Source organism: Centruroides vittatus, unplaced genomic scaffold (assembly GCF_030686945.1).
Source record: "Centruroides vittatus isolate TY-2023 unplaced genomic scaffold, ASM3068694v2 contig_371, whole genome shotgun sequence".
NCBI classification, from domain to species: Eukaryota; Metazoa; Arthropoda; class Arachnida; order Scorpiones; family Buthidae; genus Centruroides; species Centruroides vittatus.
This window is the reverse complement of record NW_027122194.1, coordinates 1,689,138-1,716,402: the sequence shown is the minus strand read 5'-3', so window position 1 is coordinate 1,716,402 and position 27,265 is coordinate 1,689,138. Positions and strand designations below refer to the sequence as shown.

The following is a 27,265-nucleotide window of genomic DNA, read 5'->3' as shown; positions in this document are numbered from 1 at the left end:
GATATATTTGTATATAATAATTAATAATTTTAATAAAATTTGAAAATTTTATTGAATTTTTACACGAAAGTACACATAATTTCTTTATTTTAAGAATATGTATCAAAATAACAAATAATAAATTGCAGAGAGAATGAAGAATTTTATGGAATATCCATTCATTTAGTAGATGATAATCTAATTAATTCGATTTTCATTTGACGGTATATTTGTATATAGAGTAAAGTGTATTTGTCATTACATAATTTTATTGTATTTTTACAAGAAAATACTCACGATTTTTCCATTTAAAAAGCACAGAAACGAGAAGGAAAGTTTGCTAAGAAAACCGAGCATTTTATCGAATTTTCCACAAAGTAATTTAAGGAAGAAAAAAAGAAGGAAAATCATTTCTGTCAGATCGATAAATTGTAATGTATTCCTCAATTATATAGGAAAATAGCTTCTATAAAATTATCATTCGCATCATCGGGGCAACGAAAGGAGAGAGAGGAAAAAGAGGAGCATCTAATTGACGCAACTTTGATTCCTCTTAATGTCAACATCACATATTAATTTAATAAAGAAATCATTGAGTTTCTAGACATCCCTTCAATTAGCCTAATTTCCTTAATAAAAGGGACAGCTTGAATGCATCGGTTGCCCTCCAGGGATCTGCGCCGATGTATTAAATCACGATTAATTTTGGACTCGTCAAGCTAATATTGTAAACAGCTCCTCGTTTATTTGTCTTCACTTCATAAATTAATTCAATTTGGTCTTCGGTATAGCGCCTTTACTTCTCTATTCCATTCGCTGTTTGACCCTCTCTATTCATAATAGTTCTACCTTTAAGCCAATACGTGTGTACAGATTGGATTTTTTTCTCTATTGACGCATAAACATGTTAGAAATACAAACAAAGTTACTTTAATAAAAATCCTTTTTATTACGTTATTCTAAAGACGATTCGGGATTTTTCCAAATATTTATGCTGTCAAGTGAATTTTTGATTAGTTCGATTTTGGTTAAAGAGAGAGGTGGGCTTGGCCCCTCTCTCTCCTCTCTCGCTCTTGCTCTTCCTTTGTCCAACATCTTCCTGCATTTGGATGAGGTTGTAACTCCTCTCTGCGTCTAGAGATCTGCCCCCTGCCAATAAATACTTGATTTAGAATGCCTCCTGCTTCATAATTTCTCTTCGAAAAAGCAGAATTACTTGATTTTATCATTTTACGAGAAGCAAAAACTGTTTTTTGTTTTTGTGTAAATAAAAAGCGTGTTTTCGCCATTTTCCTTTCTACAATAACTTTTAATTATTAATCTGCAAACTATTAAGCCTGAAATTTGGAAAAAATAGTCATTTATAACCGAATTTTAAGCAATATAATTGTGTTAATGCATTTGAAACCTACATAAATGAGGGAATTTAAGGAAATTATGTATTAATCTTTAACTTAATATGAATTAAATGAATCTGATCATAAATATTTGTGGTCTCTTATCGAGGATTCATTAAATTATTAAGGAAAAATATAAGAGGATTAAGAGACTAAACTTCAAAAATAAAAGAATTATAATAATAATAATTTATATATACAATTTATTAAGATTATTTTAATTTAAATTTAATATTTTAAAGACTCCCAAGTGTATGCTTGACCTATAGCACATAATTGTAACCTTATCATTTATGCAGTAACTAGAATATAGTATTAAATATAAGGCCCTATATTCTAAACATGCTGTTTGAATAGGCGTATATTTAATATCTATCCATATTTATCAGATATACGAAATTATATTTTATTAATTTTACATTTTTGGGGAAAATCCGTAAAAACTTAGCACAAATTATCTTGTATTTCTGATGTTTAATCTTTAATTAGCGCTCTCCTACAGGATACGACTTGATTAGCAGTTTTAAAATTAATTTTAATTTTTTGTAAGAAATTACGGGATTAAAGAAATAACTGATGAGCATTCATTCTAATTTATATAGATTCATATACTTAATCAACAAACATGCCGTAAAAGTAGGTTTGTGGATAGATAAAATCTTCTGATGTGATGAGGAGGATGAGGAAAAGGAGAAAGAGGAGGAATAGAATGCAAACTAATAACTTAGGCCTGTTTAATTCTGATGTTTCTTGTTTAATGATTCTTTTTTTTTATCATCATTTCGAGTATTTTTTTAACTTCATCCATCATTACATTTATGCTTTGATTGAAAAATATCAATTCTGAACTTTAAGATAATTATAGAAAGGCATTTTAGGCCTAGACTGAATCGCTTAATTTAAAATTCTCTTACAAAAACACACAAATTAAATTAATATGATTCGAATGTCGGGTGAGACACATCGCTTACACTAAAGAGATCTATTATGGCCTTAAATGATAACATAAAAGAAGCCTTTCGCCAAATAATAATGCTTAAAAACGTAAGGTCGTAAGCTAAATCCTCCTAGAATGAGGATCATCTAAGCATTATGTTATTTAGCTTATATGCAAATCCGACTGTGGCATGGATCTTCTATTGAGGATGAAGGTGCTTAAAGAAAAAGAATCTTCCTCTTCAGGTTCATCTCTTATCATTACTGCTCATGTTTCGTTGATGTGAAAGTAGTCTGTTGAGGCTATTGTATACGTCTCTTCAATTGTTTGCCTAACTCTTAGCAGGTTATAATCAAATATAATTAGTTGCATAGGATTACATTGAGATGGTTTGTACTCGTTACTCTCTATCCTGGGCCAATTGTATCTTGTTTAAGATTCAATTTACCTGTTAGTGTTACTAATACATTTTCCAAATTGTCTACTAGTTCATAGAAGGTGAGATTATGGACTTTTAAGAACTAGTTTATTATGGCCTTCTATGAGCAGTTTAAGACGTTTCTTCGTACGCTATTCCTTTATATTTCGGGAAGGATCTTCACACAAATGTTTCCTATTTAAAAAAAAAAAAAAAAAATGTTTAAATTTAGGATTCTAGAAGTATATATGCATTATATAATGCATGTAGGACCTACACCTGACCAATATTATAGCCTGTATAGGCCGATGGTACTGTACTTCAATTCCAACACATTGTAGCGTATTATTTTCTAAATTTTGCCTTAAATAATTAAATAATTGATTAAATATATTATTTTTAATTATAATCATTCGATAAATTGTAGAAAATATATATTAAAATTGTGTGTAACCCGCTAGATCCAAAGATCTCGCTCTTTAATATATTCTACAAAATTTCGAAATTTTAAAATAAAAATAAAGAAGGAAGATAATTAAAATTTTAAATATCTAATTAGGAACATTTAATATGTAGATCGCAAAATAATTTAAAAGTAAACAGGTTTAAATTAATGAATATGTAACGATATTAAGAAGTTTTTACAATTAAGAAAACAATGAATAATCGAAGAATAATTTAATTTAATGTCAAAAATTTTCGATTAAAATTGAATAGTCAGCGCTGTGTTGTAGCTGTATTATTAAGCCAGTAGAAAAGGATAGAATTTAGTGTGTGACGTCAAAAAATCCATTCCCAAGTTTGATGAAATCCAAGCTGGAGCGAGCATTATAGATTAAAATGGCACAAAATCTCGAGTTATATCAAAGAGATTCAATGGCCTATTAAAAATATAGGGTCAGAAACGAGTTTAAAATTTAATAAAATTAAAATATTTCGTGTTTATAATATAAAAATACAGTTTTAAATACTGTAAAATCGTAAAAAACAAAAAAAAAAAAAAAAAAAAAAAGTGGGAAAAAAGTGTGGTTTAGGTTGGAAGAAAGTAGAGCATTAATCATATGCCTTATGTGTTTCGATAGTTAATGTGGATTATTAACAAGGCAGGAGGGAAGGGCGCTCGAGGGATCGGTGATGTCGTCCATTAGCCAGTGGCCCACTTGGGGCCAGATGGGCTCTTCGGGGAACCATGGTGGCTTCCATTCTCTGCTTACCAACTTTCTAATTGCTGACACGCGAGCTTTTTTTCCACTCGAGTGACCTCCAATGGGGACGGCAGCTGGTGACTCTACCAAAATATTTACTGCTTTTGATAGATACGTTACAACCTTGACGGGATTTCGGTTTTCCGAACGTGTATTTGACTTTCCAAACCGCATGATGAAGAAGGAATTTGTGTTTGATATTTTTTCTGCTTGATTAAATACGAATGAAAATAAGAGTTTACCGTTAATTTATTTATTTATTTTTTTTTAAAGAAGAAAATTCGAATGATAAATTAATTAGATTTATTTCTTTCTTTTAATGGAGATGCGCGTTATGAGAGTGGTTTCAATATCCGCACAGCTATTATATTATGTAAATGAAGTCGCTAACCATCTGTTATTCGATGGACTCTTCTGCCACCAATTTTTATTTCGGTTTTTTTTTTTATTCCTTTTATATGAACTATAATTGGCATAAAAATTTGAAGTAAACCGAAGACGATCCTTATAATAGCGAACTGATCGATCCTACGGTGTCAGAGTAACTTCCAATTTTAAAACGTTATACCGGGAATATAGAAGATAGATGGTCCCATTTAATTTTACTAAAAGCTTCTATTTTATTTAAATTATATGCAGGACCTCTTATAGATCAGGGGTGGCCAACAAGTCGATCGCGATCGACCGGTCGATCGCCAAGCCAATTTTGGTCGATCGCTAGCGATGTCTTGACTTAATGTATTATATTTGTAAACGAACGCAACTATATGCATGCAGTTATGACTCGACTCATAAGCAGTGAGTGCACTTCGTACTGAAACACAGTGTATAAACATAGTATGTATTTCACACTTCCCCCTCCCCACTTAGACTATGCCTATGACAACAAGTCGATCGCGACACATTTTTACGATAAAAAGTAGATCTTATGTGCACAAAAGTTGGCCACCCTTGTTATAGATCAACAGAACACCAGATAACGTACTTTTTGAGAGCTCCTGTATATTAAAAATACAAAACATTGGGGGGAGAAACTAAGGTTTCTGTTAACGACTCGCAATCGTGAGCTATCGATTAAATGGCCCTAATGGTAGGGCCTGTAAGATATCACGTGATAGGCCTCGTATCGAGTTAGTTTATGATGTGATATCTTGCAGGCCCTGTCCTACAAACGTCTCATTGATAATCTTCTTCGAGTATTCGGTGTTTATAGCCTATGTATATATATAAATTTAAACTCTAAATGACTAAATGAATATAAATTCTGACTGATCACTCACCCAGTTAATTAATTTTTCTTCAATTTCCGTATTTGTATCAATTAAAATGATCTAAAATTTGCTAATTACCTTTACTTCAAAAGACTTTTCTAAGCCGATTAAAAGGTTTACTTAAAGCCATTTGAACTGTTTTTTAAATTAATTTCAAATTAATGAATGTTTCTAATCAATAAAGCTTAAAAGAAATTATCTTGATGTTTTTATATTTTAAATTCGAAACGATTAAATATTTTAAAATTATATAGAGTATTTTTCTCATTTTCTTCCTTGAATATTTTAAATTTTTCATTGTTCTTTTGTACAGAAATCATGAATTTTGTCCATAAATTTCTAAATTTTTAGTATTATTATGAAAGGTTGTTGAATTTAATTTTCTTTACTGATGTAGTAACTATGGCCTTCCATAGGTGGAAAGGGAAGATACTTGATATCGGAGGACTATAGCGAGAGCCCACAGTGATGAAAGTATTCGGTAGTTATAGGTAAACAGGGATCGAATCCACTGCAAAGACACCACAAGAATTCTCACTATGATCTCTGGAGGCTCGTGATCTTACAATGGACCGCCTGAGACCACAGTCCTTTTAATAGATGTTTATAATTTTTATGGTGGACATAGCAGTAACAATGATTAGAAACGAAGATTAGTTCAATTGAAATAAATAGAGATTTTTATTCAAAAATATGCATAAATTTAGATTCAAAACAGTATTTTCATATTTTTTATCGACATATTCTTCAAAAACTACGTAATAAATTAATTTACACAGTTTAATTCACTTTAATTCTTAAGCGAGTTTACACTTTCCAACCATTTTACGGCTTCAGATAATTTTTTTATAGATATTTTACGCATGATACTACTTAATTTACAATTACAGTTTGATGTATAAGTTTAAACGGAAACTTTAACGTTAGACAGAAAGTGGAAAATAGCGAAACAATTTGAGTTACAAAAGAGACTTACGTAGTTATGTAAAATCGAAATTTATCCAGAATTAGAGGAGAAGAGGAGGAGGAGAAGGAGGAGGAAAAGTTAAGAATTAATGAGATAGATATAATAACACAAAAGCGTAATTAGAAGGAAGGTAATATTTGCAGCGGCTGTTATCGATCGAAAACGTTCCCATCTCGATCAACGCATCGCTGCTTTGCCAAATAAGTTGTCTGATTTGACGAAGTGTTGCCAAGATCGAGCTGACGTTTAATGTTAATGCATTTCTCCAACCAGGCAGAAGGACGCCAAGCAAAAGTAAAACTGCAGTTTTGCACCTTAATGCTGTTTTGCTGAATTAAGTGGAAAATTCTCTCTCACTCTGCCTTTAAAACAGTCTACATCACTCCATATATTTTCGTCCTCTTCTCTTTATATATACAGTATATATGTTTAATGTGTTTATTTCTAAAGCCTTACACCATTTTGTAAATAGACTAAATCGATTAAAACTGTCATTTTAATTAATCATTATTAAAAGCTTAATTAAGTTAAACTATTTATTAAAGTGGAAATAATTTTAGATGATTATTTGATATATTATTAATTAATTCGATATTATATAAAGGTTTTCCTGTATAAAGTAAGAAGATATTATTATGTATTGTTAAGGCTTAATAAAATTATTATTATATAATATTTACCCAGGAACATTATTATTTTACAAAAATATTATTATATTCCTAAGAGCTGTATACTGTTTTTCTATTTTAAAGTGGAAAACGTTCCTGGGAAGATAGAGAGGAGAAGGGATTTGCAGCTCCAGGAACATTAATATGTTTCTACGAAAACATTATACAGTAATTGTAATAAGAAAACGTAGGAAACATTATCTATAGGAAGCATTTAACATTATTATTGAGTAAAAAATGGAAAAACATCAAATGATAATGTTTAACTCTTCCTGTAGAAAACATAAATATATAATTGAAAAACATTACATAATAGGAAATATTTCTCCTATTTTAATGTCATATTGGCTTTAAAATAATTATTTTCTATAGGAAAAATCAAGATCTGATCCTAAAAAATGTGATTTAATTTTTAAAAAGATGCATTTTTAATTAAAAATTTACTAAACGACAAGAATCAAGCATTAAAATTACGCTCCAAAATTAGCACTAAGTGTTAATTTTAAAATGCTATTTATTACCTGATAAATAATAATTAGAATTACTTCAATTAAAGCAAATAAGAAATAACTAAATTAATTCTGTGGGAAGAAGAAAACGTTAATTGCTCCTCTTCTTTGATCCTTAAATTAAAAATAATCAAAATTGAATTTTTCTTTCTCAATTTAGCAGAGATTTTACTATACAGAAATATAATAATAATAATAATAATAATTTAAAGAGAAAATATAAAGAAAAGATATAATAATCTAAGACTTTATTTAGTAGAAAGTGCTGCAAGCTAGAAAGGTTGTTTCATTTCTAACAAGACGAAAAAGTTCTTAATTTATTCTCTTTTGAAGAAACGAGAAAAAGATGAGAGAAAGAAGAAGAAGAATAAGAAAAAAAAACTTTAATTCTATTATTTGTTCGTCCTAATGAGACGATGTTTCATGCAAAGAGGGAGAGGAGAAGGGATTTGCAGCTCTCTGATGAAAAGAACCTTAGTTGGCCAATTACATTAGAGTGACGTTCCTTCATCACTTCTTTCTTAACGAATAGCGAGTCTCCATTAAAAGTACTTTTTTTTCCTCTTCTTCTTCATCTTCTGAAATTACCCCCAGGTTTAATAGTTTTAATTAAACTTAAATAAATGGCATTTTGAATTATACGACCTTTAAGATTTGTAGGGATTGAACTTCTTTCTGCATTTATTTATGAGTAAAACGTATTGAATTATGAAAGCTTATAAAACTTCGTTTATTTTTGTTCTTTTTTTCAATTTGTATATAAGGCTAATTAGGTTATAAAACTGTATCCTGAATCCTTACATTCCTTGAATCTTCAGTTATACAGTTTTTGTGTCTCTTGCATCCTTGAGTCATTTCAATGTTTAGTCTTTAATTCTTATTGTCTTGAATTTCACAGCTCCTTGAATCTTTATTCTTTGATTCTTTTAACTCCTTACAGTCCTTGAGTCTCTTGAATCCTTATAGTCTTTGAATGCGTATGAACCGGCGAGTCTTTTAAATATATAGAACGAAGATTGGACATTATCGGAATAGTATGCATAGATGATAGCAAATCATCACCATCGAATGGTGAATAGACGAGGAATGTTTAATTTTCTTTTTTTCCTTACTGATTTTTATTATCAGAGAAGCCAATCAATAATAACGATGCACTTGTGCCTACTTAAACTTTATGGAAGAAAAGAACTTTGTTGGGAGGAGCTGCAATCAAATGAAGTCTGATTGGCTACCCAATACAAACGAGAAAATCTCTGGAGAAAACTTCTCCCGAATAAAATATTGAAGGCGAATTTAGGCGTTTCTGAAAATTTGAATAATTAAAAGACGAGTAAATACAACGGTTATTACTGCGTACAAATTGTTCTGCAGGCGAATAATTGGTGGCAGCTGACTTTGTTATCTCCCAAAAAATAGACGGACGACGCCCCTCTGACCAAACTACACCCTAGCGTGATGAAGACGGTGATTCTCCATTAATCACATCAACTATATCGTTTTACTACCCTCTTAAGAGCCGAATCAATTGTTTTATCAAACAAAATGGCCGCCGTTTTGCTATAGGAGAGTCTTAACTCCCCCATTTTTCCGTTTAATGTTAGACTCCAACACCTAAGATTCAATTACTAATTGCCTCATTAAATTCTCCATAAACTTATATTAATGTGATTTACTAAATAGATTTTTTAATAAGTTTTATATTTGAAATCTAAGTTAGCATCTAATATAGAGAGTGGCTCAAAGTCAGCTACCCTTCTCTACTAACGTTTCCAACTCAAGTAATCAATTAAGCCTATGCAGTTTTGGGCCACCCTCTGTGTGGAAATGCCAACCCAAATCGGTTTTTTAATAAAAGTTTCTTAATATACTAATATAAGTAACATTATAATTATATATATATATATATATATAATTTAATATAGGGCTTTTTTTAGTTAGATGCAATGTTATCATCCTTGACAATCTTCATTAAACGAGTCTTTGTTGTTCTTCAATTTTTTCTTCTTCCATTTCTGTTTAAGAGTAAATATTTTATGAGGCATAATCATTTCTTCTGATGATTAATTGCTTCATTTTTAATACATGTTTTTTGGGTGTTGCTTCTCTTGTAATTTAACGGAAAGAAATTGCCGATATTATCAAGTCACGTTAAAAGATCTGATACTTTACAATGAAATTATAAAAAAAAAATATATATTACAGAGATTTTATTGTTCATTTTATCATCCTTAATTTACCGAACTAATTAGAGAATTTACCTAATTTATATAAAAAAAATTGAGCATATCTTTAACACGCATTTCTTAGTTTATAAGTATGAAAGATGTATGAGTAAGAGTATTGGTTTAAAAATATAAAAATGCAATTGTAATATCAAACAAAATGAGGAAATTTGAGTAAATTTTATATTATATTTTCTAAAATTTAACCGCTTTTATAAACCCCATTCCTTGTAATTATATATTGAGGGTTTAACATTAAAAAATTTCAGCATTTAACACTTAAAACATGATAAAGTGTAAGATTCGTGACTCCAATTTTCTTTAAAAAAACAACAAAAATATATATATATTTTTTTTCAAAATGATAATGGAAGAAAACGGAGAATTAAAAGATGTGTAATAGGAAATATTTTGGATTTTATTAACTTTTGGCATCATTTAATTACACTAACAAGAGGAATGCCAGGCAATCTCCCAAGACAAAACAGTTTATTTTGATTAGAAGCAAAATATCTTACAATTGAATTCCCAGAAGCGGGTCGACAAAGAAAATCGACAAAACCACAAAAAAAGAAGAAGAAGGAAGTGAAAAAAAAGCGCGCGCGCTTTTTGCTTCTTTCTTGCTAAGTCTTCTTGTCAGCTTTTACAAGATGCAGGAATTACCTGTTCTGTTAATTATGGGTATGTTGCATGACACTTTATTAATTAGCGACAAGAAGAGTCGGTAATTAGCTGATCACATGACTTATACAAACGCTGGTTTATCTTAAGAAGTTAATTACTGGAACATGTCAGATCAATTAAATGAAGTTATTTTGATAAAAATAAAATGGCGATCAATATTTACAAGCGTTGCGAGTACTTTTCTCGTTTATAAATTATCCGTCTCGTTTTTAATACTTAAAAAATGCTTATTTATCGTCTTCTAACGTTCGTAATTAACAGGTTTTTAGACCCGTTTTCGTACAGACCGGATTTGTATGTAAGCTAAACGAGCTGAAGGTTAGGGCCTCGCATTTTTACGTGGTGGAGGGAAGGGCCTGTAATATTTTATACGTTAGAGCCACAACAAGTGTGTTCAGCCAAGATTTTCGGCTCTAAATTTCTCAATAAGTGCAAATTATATGCAAAATTTATTTAAATATCAGCTCAATTAAGGTCAATTGTATAGTAGTGTGTGTTATAAATGTAGTTTTATTAAAGTGATAAATTTAGTTATATATTAAATAAAAAATTTAATTCATACCTTTTTATAACACTTTATTGTGGTACCTGTTAGTTTATTATATTTTTTAAAATTAATTACATATAATAATAAATTATGTTACTTTAATTTTCCGCTAGATGGCGACAAAATACTTCTTTCGGAATTCATTTTGCTATTGTTAAAGTGTACAGTACGTCAGCAGACAATTTCCCTTTTTAAATTATTTTTAGAATTAAAAACAAAGGTTTTTAAAATAATTAAAATGATTTTTTTATGTCCACCAAATGTGTAAAATTAATTAATTTTCTTGGAAATATCAAAAATTACTCTCTTAATTGACAAATAAAATTTTTAATAGTGAAATATATACCGTAAACAACTATTCAACGAATTCTCATCCCTTATAAAATTTGTGTAGAATAAATTCCCAATTTTGATCGCAGGTCTTAAACAAATGAACATTTTATTAAAAAAAAAGCGTTAACTTAGATAAATTTCACTGATTAGAAAGCGAATTATATATATATATGCGGATGGAGTAGAGAAAGGATTGATGAGTGCATTACAACATTAAATTATAAGATTAACACTCGCTCAATAGAATAACCAGCGATAGTAAATTCTTTTCATTATCATGGCGGAAATTAAAATAATACAGTATAATTTGGCGTCAACAAATTAACACTATATATGAAGTAATTGTGCAGATTGAGTGTCCAGACCAACTGATTAAAAGTCGGTAAAGAATAAAAGAGAAAGCGTTGTGCAAAGAGCTTCTTAGCTCATTGTGAAGCCGTAATTAAGTATTAGCGGCGGGGAGACTCAAGGGCTATACAAAGAGGATTATTAAACAGACGGTACTACAAAGTAATTGTTGATGTGTATTTTAATGTCCGTACTACCTTCTAACAATTAGAGGATAGATTACCTTCCTATCTTACAAATTAGTCATCCGAAGCACTAATTGGCTTTGCATCGTTCCTTCTCATAAACAGATAAACAATTATTTAACGGATAAAAGAGGGAGCATGCGCTATACAATATTTTATTATTCCTATCGTAATTTAGTATGAAAGACCAAGTGGCCAAATTAGTTTAATTACCTTCGCGAAACAATGAAATACAGAATGGTGTGTTGAATTTTTTGAAAACCCCTGATCAGTTTTGGCTTCTCGTTTCTTGTTTGCAAACCCTCAATTTGTTTATTAATATGCAAATAAATTTAAAACTAATCTATATTTATAGCAATTCGGAGAAAGATGAATAATGCATTAAAAAAGTTATGAGTTTGAGGGTAAAAAGCTCGAAATGAGTATTGTTACGATGCGTGGGAATAAAGGGGTTGTTTTTAAAGAAGAAACATAATTTAATATCGACAAGTCAAGCATTGAACTAACAATTTTATAACTTTGATTATGTATTTACTTGGGGATTGCAATTAACACGAAATTCGCCCGTTCCCTTCCTATGAAAATCGAAGAGAAAGGAAGAGTAGGCTTGAATCCTTCGCTGCTTTTTTCCAGATTTTCATCAAGGGATAAAATCATACCTATATAATAGCCTATTTGAGCAATTTCTTTGTCATTGAGCAGGCATAAAATGCGTGAACATACCTTGTTAAGTAGCTAAATCTTTTTAAAATATTCGAATATAAGTCATTCTGATCAAACCGAGTTCTGGCTATTTAACAAAGGAATTTCAATTGACAAATTTAGGTGTGCGTGAAGGTAGATGCAACATCATCGCGATGTTGCATCCACCTTCATGCACCCATCCACTGATGAGAACCCGGATAAAAAAAAACCATTCCATCACCGGTGTATGCAGGTTTAGAATGTTTCGTTGCTAAAAATATGTTAAAAATAATTATTTCTGACTAGTGTAATTTTGTTAAAGTCTGTTTTTTTAATATGTGTGTATGCAGATTAAAATATATTCTATGTATTTTTTAAACATTCGAAGAGAGGTATTGAATAGGGTATATTAACAACATATGTAAGCACACCAATAACCTATTCTTTCCGAATTCCTTGAGGAGGAGGGAGAAAAGAAAGGGCAAAACCTCTTTATATGAAAGGCTGTTACTTTTCGAGAGGGTATGAATCATTTTATTACCACTTTAATTTGACAGCTGGTCCTGAAAGTGATCCTCCATTTCAAGTAGTCCTCTTCGATAGTAGAAGGATCCCTTTTCAATTTCATCCCCCTTTCTATTTTTTGTCAACTCAATTGATTCTGATTCCTAGACGTTTTCTTCTTCTAGTTTTCTTTTTTTTTGAATTTTTTGAGGCTTAAATCATTTTCTTTTTTTAAAAAAAGTGGAAGTAAATTAGCATCATCTTTAAAGAAAGATGTAGCGACTAAACACTTGCACTATTATTTCAACTTTGACTTCAACATATTGTTTCGAGCTGAGATGAAAAAAGTGCAGCACCGAGGGAGGAACGTTTCAGCCAATCATTTGCCGATAGAGACAGAAGGACACAGACCTCAATGGTTGCCAATAATGCGTATTTAATGACGAGGGTTTAACATTGGCCGCTCGCTTCTCCCCCGGGGACGACGGGCCTCACTCGCTCTCTCGCATAACCAATCGATCCTACTACGAGGCTAATTGGACGGCCTACCTTTATCCCTCTCAAAAAAAAAAAAAAAAAATATATTCTTTTTTTCATAATCCATTGATTTGTGTCCGGCAAAAATATTTTTTCTTTCTTTCTTCAGTTCAGAAATTCAAAAATTTACTTTTCCAATTGATTAGTAGAAAAAAAATTTGTTGTATTTTCACAGATTTATATAATTATTTTATCGGAATAAATTTATTAGTAAAACATCGTTAACAGCATTTTTTAAGGCCTTCTAAACTTCAATTTCTAACAAAATTATATCTAATTATCAATAATGTAATGACCTAGTTATATTATTCACTTAATGGAGATAATATTCCTAAAAATAGTTCTATCTATCAATTGAAGAATTATCTTAATTACTATGCTTTATAAGAAATTATAATGCATAGCAATTAAGACAATTTAAACTAAAATTTTTGAATTATTAACTTAAATAAATTTAGATTTACTGTAAATCTTGTCTCCAATTAAATATAAGCTGTAGAAAATTTAGTCATTTATCATTCTACTGTATTATATTATAAAACACTGTTACTATTGTTATAGATGAGTTCGTTTTTTAGGAATAATTACAAAAAGTTATGCCAATTTGACGCGAGAAAAAGTGTCAAAAATGAAGCCAAATTGAGATAAAAGTCTGCATTATTCTGACAGTCTGCATTATTCCGAAGATAAATTGCATCTTATGACAATGATGTAAATGTGATACTCGTTGATATCAGTACAAAATCTATGCCCGATAGAAGACAAGGAATAATTATTAAACAAATTATGTTCGTGTGATATTAGTATTTTCTGTATTTATCTGTAATAAAGATTTAGGTCGACAATCCCTTGTATAGAAGAAGAACGAGGAATTATCTTCATGACAGATCTTTAACCTGTATATCTGTTTTTGACAATGTGCTGCATATCTAACAACAATGCCTTTTAGAGTGAAATGTAAAAGTAATGATTAAGGCCTAATATTTCTAAATTTGTGTAATATGTGGAAGAGAAATGTCGGATTATCAAATTATTTTTAGGTGTTTAATAAATTCTGTGTACTTATTATAGGTATTTGAGAAGGATATGTTGATGATGTATGTGATTTTATTTTGTTTGTTAAACATGGTATCTGATCTGTTAAAATAAATTGTATTTCACTTGTAATTATAGCTCTGTTAGAGTATTTTTATATGTTGTTTGGTAATAGTATCTACAATTTATTTGTGTGCAAGCCTTTGATATATAAATTACTTACATAGGCCTATATATAATACAACAAATACTATTTATGTGTTGAGCTTGCATCTAATATATGCCGTACTTCAGGCGTAATATAAAATTTTTATACCCGGGAAAATTAACGAGTATCAGTCAAGATTATGTTGAAAAGTTTTCTAAGGAATGCCTACAATGGAGCTCATGAATCCACAATGATTATATATATATATTAATCAATGTAGGAATAGTGTAGCATTGTAGTGTTGCATTATAAAATTGAAAAGTTTTGTTGTTTGATAAAAAATCCAAGCACAGTATATTTAGCTGTAGTGAAAGTATATCATATAGACGGTGCTTTTAAAATTCTTCTGTGGAAGATTTTTAATCTATTATATTATTACTTTATGTCTGCTTTATTTTTGCGTGTTATGCGTGTTTGGCCTGTTGGAATCCTAAATATTTGTGGACCTGACTCTCACTCGTTGACTCAATATCTCCCCGAGTAAAGTCCTCAATCTTTAGAACTCTCAATGTGAAGCGTTTTACATTTGCTTATCTTCTAATGCCATACAAGTAGAATTTTATCTACAAAAAACGTGCATAGCAGATGATTTATTAGTGCTTGTGTTGATACGTATATTTTTATATTACGAGTATTTATATAAGCCAGATGCGAAAGATGTATCGTTTAATTTAGGTTTATATGACAAAGAGTTTAGGACCAGACAAAACTAGGATGTACGAAGTATCATTGAAAATTATTTGCTTTATACATGATAAATCTGTAAAAACAAACCGAAATATGAAGGTTAAGTCGCAGTATTGCGTAGTGTTTTCTATCAATAGAAATGCGATGTGTGTTGAAATTAATTCGAATATATGTAATGTGTTTACCAGCCAAGTAGGGGGGACAGTGCTGAACTATCTAATATATAAATGTACGTTTCTGTGTTTGTGTGCTTGTCGTAGAATAACGATGTCTATGACTAATATTATTACTCTTTTCATTCGACGTGGGGATATGATATCTACGAAACCTTTTAGTAAAATCCAACTTACATTATATATATATGACTCAATAAAGATTAATTATAAAAAATATAGACACGAGTAGTCACTTCTCTTTGGAGTATAACAAATATATTCTTGGCCTATTTTATAATTTCTTGACGATATTCCAAGCACCGATAAGAAAGTATCGAGCTTGACATACTAATCCAACGATGTTGTATATGTACTGTACAGTATACACCTAAGAATATATCTTATATTTAATTATTATTGTAACTGTTAATTAGACCTAAAGCATACATTGTTCAAAATATGCGATCCTATTCGTATTCTTTACAATAAATACTTGAAGATAGAAATTAAGACTTTTGGGCCACCCTGTATATTAAAAGTAGAATAGAATAACTTCGAGATCTTAAATATATTCGTTATACATAGGTCAAACGAATTATCGATTGTTTCCTTTAGCAAACTATTTACAGAGATACTAATATAGTAACATGTTTACTCATTACTATGCATACTTCCGCTGGCACATTTCTCTAGCTCATACTTTACTATTTTTTTCACAACTTTTTCCAATTTCTCGACTAAAAATGTAAACTTTATAAAATATAAAAAATATAATTTGAGTGTTAATTTTTATAAAAAGAACTTGAACATATCTCTCTTTTTTCACATCAGAATTCAACTATACCGCATATTAAGATGTTTATTGTATTCTACTCCTATTATAGAGCGCTTTCCTTTGTATTTATTTCCATCCTCTTCTTTTCTCTGCTCTTAATTTTTTTTTTTTTTTTTCAGATTAAGAATGAAAAATCTGAAGTATAGGCCTATATGAAGAAATTTTTATCTACAAATTGAAGTTTTCACTATACAGTCCTATGAAATGGGAGGTTTAATGTGTGAATAATTATATTATTACATAAAATTCTTAAATTCTCTAATTACTGTATAATTAAGAGATCCAAATATATTTTCGAATAAATGAAATTATTTATTTCCTTTTATACAAGTATGTCGGATTTTAATTGTTTTTCTTTTATACACATTGTCTTTTTGAATAGATATCAAAATAATTTTACAATTCTTAAAAATTACCATAAATTATTATTTAAACTATAAACACATTTTTGATTGGTCAATAATTAAAAAAGAAAAGAAAAAAAACAAGGTCTAAGATCTATTTTTTAAATTATTTTTTACTAACTTTTGCAATTAAATCTTCACAAATTGAAGAAAGTTCTGTATTTTCCCTTATCTACAATTTTAAAAAATTAAAAAAATTAATTAAATGGAAGAAATTAATGTAAATAGAATTCTATTTAAGTTAGAAATTAAAAAGTAATAATAATAATAATAATAATGATAAAATTTAATTGATTTCTACTTCTTTTTAAATGATATTTTAAAGTGAATATAATTTAAATCCTCTCCAAAAAATAATAATAAAATAATAAGGGAGAAATCTTATATTTAAAATTCCATCTATATGCAAAATATATAGAATTTCCAAAACCAGGAGAAAAAAAAAACCATTTCCAATGATATGAATAAAAGATGAATAAATGAAATTTATTAGGAATGCATCAAAATGAGTTTTTTTCCCTAAATATTTCACTTCTAAATTATATTTTAACTGTTTAAATAATTAGATATTAATTAAAATAACATTAAACATGAGAAAGAATAAATGCTATTAAAAGATAATTGAGGTTCTTCTTAAAATCAAAAATATTAATAAATTTAATTTAATTTATTAACTAATTAATTTACCTTTTGTTCTAAACTCTTTTCTAGGCTATTTGCTTTCATTTCAGCTTTCCTTAATTGAGCTTTCAAAACTGCAATTTCTGTTTCTTTAGACTTCTCTATGTTAATTATCTCTGCATTAGCTCTAGTTAAACAAATATATTTAAGTATTAATTTCAAAACTTATATAATTAATTTTACAGAATATAAGATGGATTTTTAATTAAAAGAATACTTTTTAAAGGTATGTTTAACAAATTTTATTTCAAGTATTCTAGAACTCTTTACTACTAATTTATAATTAGTAAAGAGGAAATTGCTGTTAAACTAAGATTATTCAGATTTTAGAATTCGTGGCCGGATAGAAGATCCAACAAAACCATTTGGTCCTGGATACAGAAGAGCCCCGATATTTAATTGATGTAAATTAAAAGGTTTCTTTTAATAAATAGTAAAAAAATCTGTATATATTTGATTTAATTCGTACATTATATGACTTTCAGAGAGGGTCGAAGCAAGAGAGGAAATTACACAAATAACCTATAGCATCGCTCTATAGGACACACGCGCTTTATAATTATTTGATAGAAGGAAAGGCCTCATCTTAACAGCTTACAGCTACAATAAATTTAAATCCAGGCCCAAATTTTTGATTGATTCAAGCTTCTCCTCATCTTTCTCAAGACCTGTTTATTAAATGTTATATTGTTAAATTAAAATTAATATAAAAATAAATAAAATGCAAAATTATAACAAATTAATTCGAATAAAACTTATTAGAAACTGTTTTTAAAATATTTTTCTTTTAAATAAGTTTTAATTAGTTACATATTTTTAAATATATTAATTTAATTTCTCTTGATTAAATCCCAAATTCTATCATCAAAAACTATAAAAAAGAATATATATAATTATAATCATTTATTCAAATTAATTAACTCTATTGAATATATAAAGAGCTTAGAGCATCTAACGAAATTATGATAATAATAATAATAATAAAGTAAACTATTATCATTAAAAATATGAACATTTTTGTTAATTTAACAACTATTCTAAGCTTAATTTGTATTAAAATTAAAACAAAAAAAGAAAAAAAGAAAAAAGATGAAGATTTACTCTTCAATTCTTTCTTCGGATCTCTTCTTCAATAACTTATACATTTCTTTCTGTTGCGCTAATTTCTCTGTACCTTCGGTTATTTGCTGTTTTAACCTATTTTCGTTCTATTTAATTTATATATTAATTTTATACAATATAAAATACATTTATTTATTTTAATTTTAAAAAAAAAGCTTTAAAGCTTTAACCTCTTTAAATTCTTCAATCATTGTTTTTGATTTTTCGTACCGACGATGAAGATCGGAAAATGCATTTTCTACGCTTCTAAGATCTTCAATTGCCTAAAATAGAGAAAAAAAGATTAAAAATATATATATTAGTGTGATGTTTATTACTACTAAAAGATGGCGCCACGGTCTATGACTAGAGTTGTTACGTCAGTATACTGGATCCCCGCTTTTATGACTGTGTACAATAGTGTAATTTCGATTACAATTGTATGAATGCGTGTTTGAGCCACTTCCAGGTACGTAACCACAATTTATACACCACAAGTTTGGAAGATTTATGAAGAAATCAAAATCTATACAATTAACAACTATTAGAAATTATTTTCTCAAAAGTTATTATATAATTAAATAAATTACAAGAATAAAACAAAAATTCTTACTTGATCTCTTTCAAAAATCAACTTCTGTTTGCACTCTTTCAATTCCATGTTTTCCCTGCGGCTATCTTCCATCCATAGAGATATCAAATTGATGAGTTCTTTTACTATAAACCTATGAAAGTTTAGGGAATTTAAATCAATTTTCTTCAAGCAAAATAGAGTAATAATTTACACCTTTTTTATGGCCATAAAACTGCTTACAAACCACAGTTCATTTTTTCAGTAAATAATAAAATTATCCAAAATTAAAAAGATTTTTTAATATACCTTGTTATTTTTTGTGTCTGATTTAAATTTTTTAATTGATAAAATAATTCATTTCTTTCATTTGACCAGTCACAAGAAGTGTTACATTCCTTTTCTTCTTGTAATTTACAAGTAGATGATTGCTTCACATTCAAATTTTTCTCATCTTTCTCATATTCTTTTACTTCACACTCCTGTAAAATTATTAATCATTATATATAACTAATACAAAAATATATTAAATCTGTGACTTGTAATTGTTAAGAAAGTCATTCTAAAAATTCTCTTTAAAACGTATTTTAAGAGACGATTTTCATAATAATCAACTGACAATCCGAGGGCTCCGGATTCGAGTTCGAGTTGAAAATTCAAATTTACAGAGATGGAGTGACTCGGATATGCCATCGTTTTCATTGTGGATCTGGTGACTCTATAATAAACATCTAAAGCGGACTTTTAGATTCGTTAGAGATTGGATTAATAGAATAAAGCAGCGCAACACTTGGACGGTCGCCGTGCGGAAGGATTTTCTATGGAAAACTGGTTCCTGTTTAGAGTTACACACGTGAAGAAACCCCGGAAAATTCCACGCGATAAACCTGTCGATCAAGTAAAAGATAACGATAGAAAGTAATGTAAATTGTAAAAAAAAAACCCCACTTTTTATTAGTTTTGTTCATTTTTGTTTATTCCTGTGTCTTTCTTTATATCCGTGACTGGATGTCACACCTCTTTCAAATTCGAATGTAGTTAAAACATTTGAAAAATCAGTATATATTTATCGCTTTATCATAATTTTTTTTAGTCAGGAATTTATTTTTTGTGTTTATATAAAAATAAATTGTAAATTATTCGCAGTTAAATTGATGTAATCGTTTTCTAAATAAATATTAAAGCTGTTACAAAAATAAACATCGTTGCAGAATACATAACGCGACCTTGAAGATGAGCGGAAGTTTTCCAACCATCACATCACTTTACAAGCCGTTTTTCTACCATGTGTCTAATAATATTCAACTAATAAATTCATTATTTTTTAATATTTAATTTAATAATCTGATCCTCATAACTAGTAAATCAATTTTTAATGCGTTGATAAATTTAAATTTACAGTCGTTTAATTAACTAGTGATAAATCATTTCGAAACCTAAATTATTTCTAAATAAATCTGATTTAAAATTTTAAAAATCAATTCTTGTTTCTATTGCTAGGTTGTTTTACTTCATTTTGATTTTTTAACTGTCTTGTGGGCACTAATGTCTATATCACAATCAAAGATCAATATTGGTTAATATTCATTTGAAAAATCGATATAATATGTTAAAATTAATCTACAAAGAAAATGTATTTAAGCTTGGTTTATTGGATCCATATAAAGATTGGATAGATACTACGCAGTGAGGATGCAGTCAATGGTTTACGTTCGAATCCAACTCAGACTCCCCCCATAACTTTTCATATAGGAAATGAAACGTCGTCGTTCCTCATTCATTTTCCGTATTGATAATCCGAATGCTAATCAAATCCATCCGTAATTGGCAAAATTGCGGCCAGCAAATACAGCTTTAACATGCTGGTGTTTAGCTTTAACTAAGCAATCCATATAAAATAAGTTTCACTTAGGCCTATAGTTAGTTTGTTTAAGCACTAATTACAATGCAGTTAATTTGTTAAAAAAAATTTTTTCCTACTGAACAAATAAATCGAAAACTTACCTTGATTTCTTGCTTGTCTGAATTATTTTCCTTTGTATCATGTGGATTTTCAATCTTCTCCGTTGGATTTGTGTCTACCATTATTTTATTTTCTGGACACTTCTCTCCTCCTGCGTTTTTGGTTTTTTCTGATTCTTTAGACCAAATGAGTGAACCATTCGAATATTCTTTATTAGGACTAGAACCTAAACTGTTTATTTTTTTATTATTAGTTAAGCGGCTTTTATTTTTCATGGACAAACCTTCTTGAAATTTTGTGGTTCTCGTTATCTGAGTGTTCGGACTTCTGATATCTGTGGAATGTTTTTGCCTAAATTGAGTAATTACTTCGTTCAAATCGCAAATATATGATCCCCTCCATATAGATTTTTATCTTTTGTGTTGTCGACAGAAGAAGGCACAAGGCACATTCGTTGCTCAGATTCTTCAAGGTACATTCGTTGCTCTCTCGTGTTTTTCGGATTGTCTGGTGCATTTTCCACATTATTCACAATTCTGGCCGCTTTAAAATTTTCCGAATTGCTTTCCTTTATCGGAATATTTTCCTTTAATTTATCGTTTGTAGTTTCCGATACGTTTTCAGCAGATTCCGGCGCTAGTTGAAAAAATACTTCATCTGTTGATGAATCCTCTTCCAATAGGTACGGACTAGAATTTTCTTCGAAGACTGATGGATAATTTGATGACGAAGTTTCTTCAGGAACTAGAGAACTAGAATTTAGTGTCATTTCGGTAGAAATGGAAGAACTATTTAAAACTGATTTAATTTCTTCAGAAAACGTAGATTTCGTTTCATCAAAAACTGGTGAATTTAGTTTAGGTTTCAGATCTCTCGCTGAAGGAGAGTTAAATTTAATTTCTTCAGTTCTTGAAGGACAGTTCTTCAGTTCCTGAAGAAAGTTGGTTTCTTCGGGGACTGAGCAGCAAATTGGATTAGATTGACTAGATTTAATTTCTTCAAAAAATGGAGTGATACGAGTCGATTTTGTGTCGTCCAAAATTGGAGATTTAGGAACTCTTCCTGGCGTATTTGATTCCATTGTTGTCAATGTGTCCTCGTTTTTATTGCAATCTTGCGATTGTCTTTGAAAATTTCCATTGTTAGCTTCCTCTAGAGATGTGTTTTCTACAGAAGAACATATTTCTTTGAAAAGAGAAAGCATTTCTTCAACAGTAGAATTAGGCTTTTGTTGATTATTTGTGCATCGATCGAAACTCTTCGCATCGTGTTGCTCATTATTAATTTCTTTCGTTATAAAACTATTATTTACACATGTGGATATTTCATCAGAAGAAAATGATAATTTTATAGAAAAGTCGTCAATGGGAACGTTATTTTGAAGACAACTATCATTTGAGGAAGCGTTTATTTCTGGAGAAACACAATCCTCTTTTTTGGACGATTCATCGATTTTAATGTCTTCAACAGAAGCGATATTTTCTCCACAGTTGGTGTTTTCTCTATTTAAAGACTGGTTCTCAATAACATCACATTGTTCTGATACAGTTATTATATTTTCTTTGGCAGCGTTTGGTTCAGCTGCTTCAATATAAGATTTTTCTTTCGAAGTACAAGACATATCCTCAATAGCGGAACAAATTTCTGTAAATATTGGTGCTTCAACTGTCGAAGTTTCGGTCAAATTGGAAATTAAATTTTCTTTTAAACTTGAAGAACCTTCAATATTGTTAGGAATTTCTTTAGTCTTATCTTCAACTGAAGAACAAATTTCTTGAAGAATACTTTTAATCTGTTCAATAGTACAGGCATCTTCTTTTGTGTTAAATGTACTCTCATTACTTGGCTTGCCGAATTCTATGATGGAAACAGGAGATTCTTCTGGTTCAGAATCAAGTTTATCAACAGAAATTTCTTCAACTTTAGGACTTTCCTCCACAGCATAGTTTACGCTGATATCACGAAAAATTTCTTGAGATTTTGAATCATTTTCTTCAATTGTAGAACATATTTCCTTTACTATGCTCGCAAATTCTTCAACAGGACTGCTAGGTTTCTTCTTAGAATGAGAAGAATTCAAAATAAGTGGTTTTTGTTCCAAATTTTTTTGGCACTTCTCTTCATTGATTGTTTTTGGAACATCGAGCTTCAACGTTTTGTTCAGTGGATTTAATTCCTCAAAATCTTTATCACTTATAGAACTAACATCATTTTTATTGCAGTTAATTATTTCCGATCGCGATTCCTGACTTTCTTCTAAATCCAATGACTTTTTAACAATTGTTTCAATATTTGAATTTAAATCTGTGGAAAAATATAATTCTTTCTGAGTAAAATTTTCATTCGAAACTACGGAACTTTTCTACTGAAGGAGTAATATTGTCCTTGGAAATATTAGTATATATGAATTTTTCATTAGTAATAGAATCATTTTCAATATTTACATATTTAGAATCCTCGACAATAATATTTTCCGCTGAAGGCTCTTTTTGTTCAGCTGTAATTTCCTTTGGTATTCGCTTAAATTGATCAAAACTCGAATTTTTCGAGTTTTCATTATTCGATGTCAGATTATCTTTAAAATATTTGCTATCTAAACAATCAGAATTATGTCGATTAACGGATGCAATGGCGAAATCTTCTCCCTTCGAACAATTATTTTCAATATTGTCATTGCTGTGATCAGGTTTCACCAAGCTGTAAGGATGATATTGTCCTTCAACAGAATCGACGAAAACGTCTTCATTACTGCTTTTGAATGGCTCATATTTGCTGCTTTCTAGAATATTTTGGATACTAAGAGAATCGGTTTCTTCCGATTCCAAGTAATTAACACTATGTGGATTGCCTCTAGAATATTCCACTTGGTCGCTCTGATCAGAATATAAACGAAGATTCTGTAAAATATTCGGAAAATTATTAATAATTTTTGATTTCGGCAATCTTAAGTTAAGCTTATTTCAATATTTTATCTAGTCAAAATAATCTAAATGACGAATTTCTAATACACGGTGACCGAAAGTCACTTAACTTACTTTTGGTCATCATGTATTAGAAATTCGTTCTTTAGAAGCTAACCTATATGGACGGATTTTTACCTGGTATAATAAGTTGTGTTATCGTTAGATATACGTACAAATATATATAGTTATTATTATTTTTTGAGTCAGAAAAAGTGTTGAAAATCAGAAAAACTATCAAAATTTTAATATATATTGAAATTTGATACTTTGCTGCGATTTTAGGTTGTGAGGAATCCAGTTCCTTTTATAATACACTAGATCATATTATATAAAATCCAAGATCTTAGCTAATAATAGATCCAAATGCTAGACCAAAACGAAGTAGGGCCACCCCGTGTCTGAAGTATTAAAGTACGAGGCCCTATGTAGAAGCACAGTCGTGGAGTTGTAGAAAGGAAACAATATGCCTTACGAAATTTACTACTTGAAGTTCCGGGCTTTAGTCTGGAAAACCCCAGAAGGGGATTGCAGCTGCGCCTTGCGCATCCCACAAATCCGTCCCTGTAAATGTTTAGGCCTAAAAATTGCTACAGTTTAGTTTCATTATTTTATACGTACTACGATTTAATAGCAGCTATACTGCATATGCCTCATTACCCCATTTACTTATTTACGAATGATGTTATTCCTTCATTCTTAAATTAGTAAATCGGATGAATAACCATATATAATGAATTATATAATATAATTAAATATAAACCAATTAAACAAAACAGTATAGTAACCTAATAGTGTTAACTAAGTTGAAATAAATTGATCATCTTATACAGTATTTTTATTATTATTAGCGTTGCTTTTATGGAATCTCAAATTTATAACACGTGAAATTGACTGCATTATATGCGATTTCGCGTTATATCGGATCTATATCGAATCGTTTGTAATAATTTTTCATTAACTGTGGTAGAGATAATTAGCATTACATAGATAGTGTTTTATTACATGAAATTTAAGTACAGTATTGATAAATATATCACCTAAACCATAAAAAAAAAAAACAAACACGAAATTTTACTCATGTTTATCAATTGTCATAATATAATTGATAAACTTGAGTTTAATTTAAAATGGAGTCATCACCCAACTTTAAAACCAATATATTGAATAAATTATTTTTAGTTTAGTTCGCCTGAATAAGACATCGTTACTAACAACGAAAAACTCTAAAAGAAAGTGTTCATTCATTCCGAAATTTAGGTCGTACGATTCTATAATCATCGAATTTTTATTAACTTTTAAACAATAGTTTATAAATAGGTGTACCTAACGTACTCACAAAAGGTGCTTGGTCCCCATCTGGAGCTAGTTTTGCTCCGTCCGAGATCGGATCACTCCTGAAAAGAGATAATATAACTCACTTAAATCAAAGAAAAAAATCTCTTTAACAGCTGTCAGAGCTCACCTTTCACAAGCAGAATCTATTATTTCTTCTACAATGTTACGTACTATCATATTGGAATCATCTGGGGGATGATTACTTCCGTAATTACCGCTTTCGTACAACATACGAGTATCTGCGTAACTTCCATCACGGGGCTAAGGAGTTACGTATATTGCGTAACGTTACTACATCAAAAAAATGTAACTACATTTAATTATTGAATAATAGACTTACATTTGTCGAATAGGTCATCTGTTGGTTTCCCATTTTGTCTGAGGGAAGTGTTTAATAAAAGAAAGTTAAGCTTTTCAGCTGGAATACAACGCATCTGAGGTAGGGTAGGTGACACACCGATACTAAAAATAGCTATTTTGGCATTAGTCTGTACGACGAAATCTACTCCCAACGTCAACACTGATGTCAAATAACAACCCTGACCATATTCTGATTGGAAAAGTGATGCCAACCGATTATCGATGCGGTACTTAAAATGTATTTTAAGGGTCGTCGACCTCTTTAAAACTCTATTGTTAATGGTGAAAATAAAAAACAAACTTTTTTATTTTTGTTTTTTCTTGTGGTATAAACAGTAGACTGTTTGATGTGAATCAAATCTCACTTCACAGTCTTCCTCTCGAAAGATAAATCATTTAAATTTAGTCTACGGTAATTGAACTCTTCTGAAGAAATTTGTCAAGTTTTTTTCTAAGGAGTTTAGTTTAATTATACTCATTCTTATGTTTAAAATATATAAATGTATAAGAAATAAATTAAATATATTTATGCAAATAACTTGATCAATAAAGGAAATGACGAAATCTTTATTGTAATAAAAATATATTTTTAAAATTATTTATATTTATATTAATTTTTTAAAAATTATTATTTAATTTTCTAGTTAAAAAATAGCATCGCTCTTAATGGCAAAATGTCAGCAATTTCTTAATTTATTCTATTTATTTTAAAGAATATTTTAAAATTATAACTCTGCAACAAATACTGTGAACGTAGAAGATAAGACCAGATAATAGGGGAGCGAGTAGGGTTATTTGATTCAGAATGCCTGTACTGAGGGGCTCCCAAAATTTAATTTTTATGTAAAAGTATTTGTGAAAAAAATCTGTTTTTATTTGTTTTATTCGCATATTTTTATAGCATTTGGATAGAGGTAGAATCTCATATTTGTGAGAGTTTACGTGACTACTATCAGGACCTGAGAGAAGTGAGATAGTCCAGGTCTCGCAGACGTCAATTATGTGTAGTTATATTGAAGATCTTTATAGTTGAGATGTAGGAAAAAGGCGCTAAGTATAGATAAAACATTAATGTCGTATAATATTCTATAACGATTTTATTTATTGCTTCACTTGAGCATTCAATAAACATGTTGCATTTAACTAGTTGCACCAAACTGTTAATATTTAGCAACAGGCCTAAAATTATAACCTCGATACTCGATGAATATTAAAAGCAATTGTTTTCTGGTCCCTTTATCTCTTTTGTATGAAGTATGCCATGTATTTTTGAAATATTTTATTTTCACTAAATTTTATGAAATATGCCATTATGTCGCGATCACATTATCGATAAAAACACGCAGAATACTATATAGTATATAGTATATACTATCAAGCATAACAATCTGCCATTTTCTTATCTCAATATTCAATTGATTAATTAATACTTCGAAAATAATTTAACTTGCTTATATTATGTAAAATATTTTTAATGACACTCGCAGGATTAGCACTGTTCTCATTTAACAGCTGCACAGTAAAGATGCGTGAGTAACTTGAATAGTCATGACATTACTGCAGATCATACTG

The 27,265-nt window shown here is 29.5% G+C and overlaps 3 protein-coding genes across 4 annotated transcripts; all 3 read right to left on the bottom strand.

Annotated features, from left to right (window-relative positions):
* Positions 1 to 16,717: 16,717 nt before the first annotated feature.
* LOC136975404 (transforming acidic coiled-coil-containing protein 1-like) lies at positions 16,718 to 21,310 on the bottom strand. Its single transcript, XM_067270449.1, has 7 exons — positions 21,077 to 21,310; positions 19,382 to 19,554; positions 19,115 to 19,226; positions 18,693 to 18,785; positions 18,502 to 18,608; positions 17,407 to 17,527; positions 16,718 to 16,891 (listed from the first exon to the last, which is right to left on the bottom strand). Exons 1-7 carry the CDS (start codon positions 21,308 to 21,310, stop codon positions 16,826 to 16,828), a joined length of 906 nt encoding a protein of 301 aa, XP_067126550.1. The 3' UTR covers positions 16,718 to 16,825.
* A 98-nt stretch (positions 21,311 to 21,408) lies between these two features.
* On the bottom strand, positions 21,409 to 23,246 carry LOC136975454 (uncharacterized). Its single transcript, XM_067270515.1, has 2 exons — positions 23,238 to 23,246; positions 21,409 to 23,181 (listed from the first exon to the last, which is right to left on the bottom strand). Exons 1-2 carry the CDS (start codon positions 23,244 to 23,246, stop codon positions 21,409 to 21,411), a joined length of 1,782 nt encoding a protein of 593 aa, XP_067126616.1.
* A 127-nt stretch (positions 23,247 to 23,373) lies between these two features.
* On the bottom strand, positions 23,374 to 26,046 carry LOC136975405 (uncharacterized). 2 transcript variants are annotated; one of them, XM_067270451.1, is made up of 4 exons: positions 25,674 to 26,046; positions 25,461 to 25,594; positions 25,335 to 25,392; positions 23,374 to 23,908 (listed from the first exon to the last, which is right to left on the bottom strand). In XM_067270451.1, the coding sequence occupies exons 1-4, from the start codon at positions 25,704 to 25,706 to the stop codon at positions 23,375 to 23,377; spliced, it is 759 nt and encodes a 252-aa protein (XP_067126552.1). In that variant the 5' UTR covers positions 25,707 to 26,046; the 3' UTR covers position 23,374. The 2 variants fall into 2 exon arrangements, with proteins under 2 accessions (XP_067126552.1, XP_067126551.1); XM_067270450.1 differs by having other exon boundaries at positions 23,374 to 23,932; positions 25,674 to 26,043.
* Positions 26,047 to 27,265: the final 1,219 nt, after the last annotated feature.

What these genes read in the sequence shown, in the direction of transcription:
- LOC136975404 (XM_067270449.1), bottom strand. Translation starts at nt 21,310, where the DNA reads ATGAAAAATAAAAGCCGCTTAACTAATAATAAAAAAATAAACAGTTTA. An exon ending in CAGACAAGCAAGAAATCAAG is followed by an intron (nt 19,555 to 21,076) that starts GTAAGTTTTCGA and finishes ATAATTTTACAG; the next exon opens with GAGTGTGAAGTAAAAGAATA. An exon ending in AAAAGAGTTTAGAACAAAAG is followed by an intron (nt 16,892 to 17,406) that starts GTAAATTAATTA and finishes TTAAAATTGTAG; the next exon opens with ATAAGGGAAAATACAGAACT.
- LOC136975405 (XM_067270450.1), bottom strand. Translation starts at nt 25,706, where the DNA reads ATGGGAAACCAACAGATGACCTATTCGACAAAT. An exon ending in AGATGACCTATTCGACAAAT is followed by an intron (nt 25,595 to 25,673) that starts GTAAGTCTATTA and finishes GTAACTCCTTAG; the next exon opens with CCCCGTGATGGAAGTTACGC. An exon ending in ATGGGGACCAAGCACCTTTT is followed by an intron (nt 23,933 to 25,334) that starts GTGAGTACGTTA and finishes AATATTTTACAG; the next exon opens with AATCTTCGTTTATATTCTGA.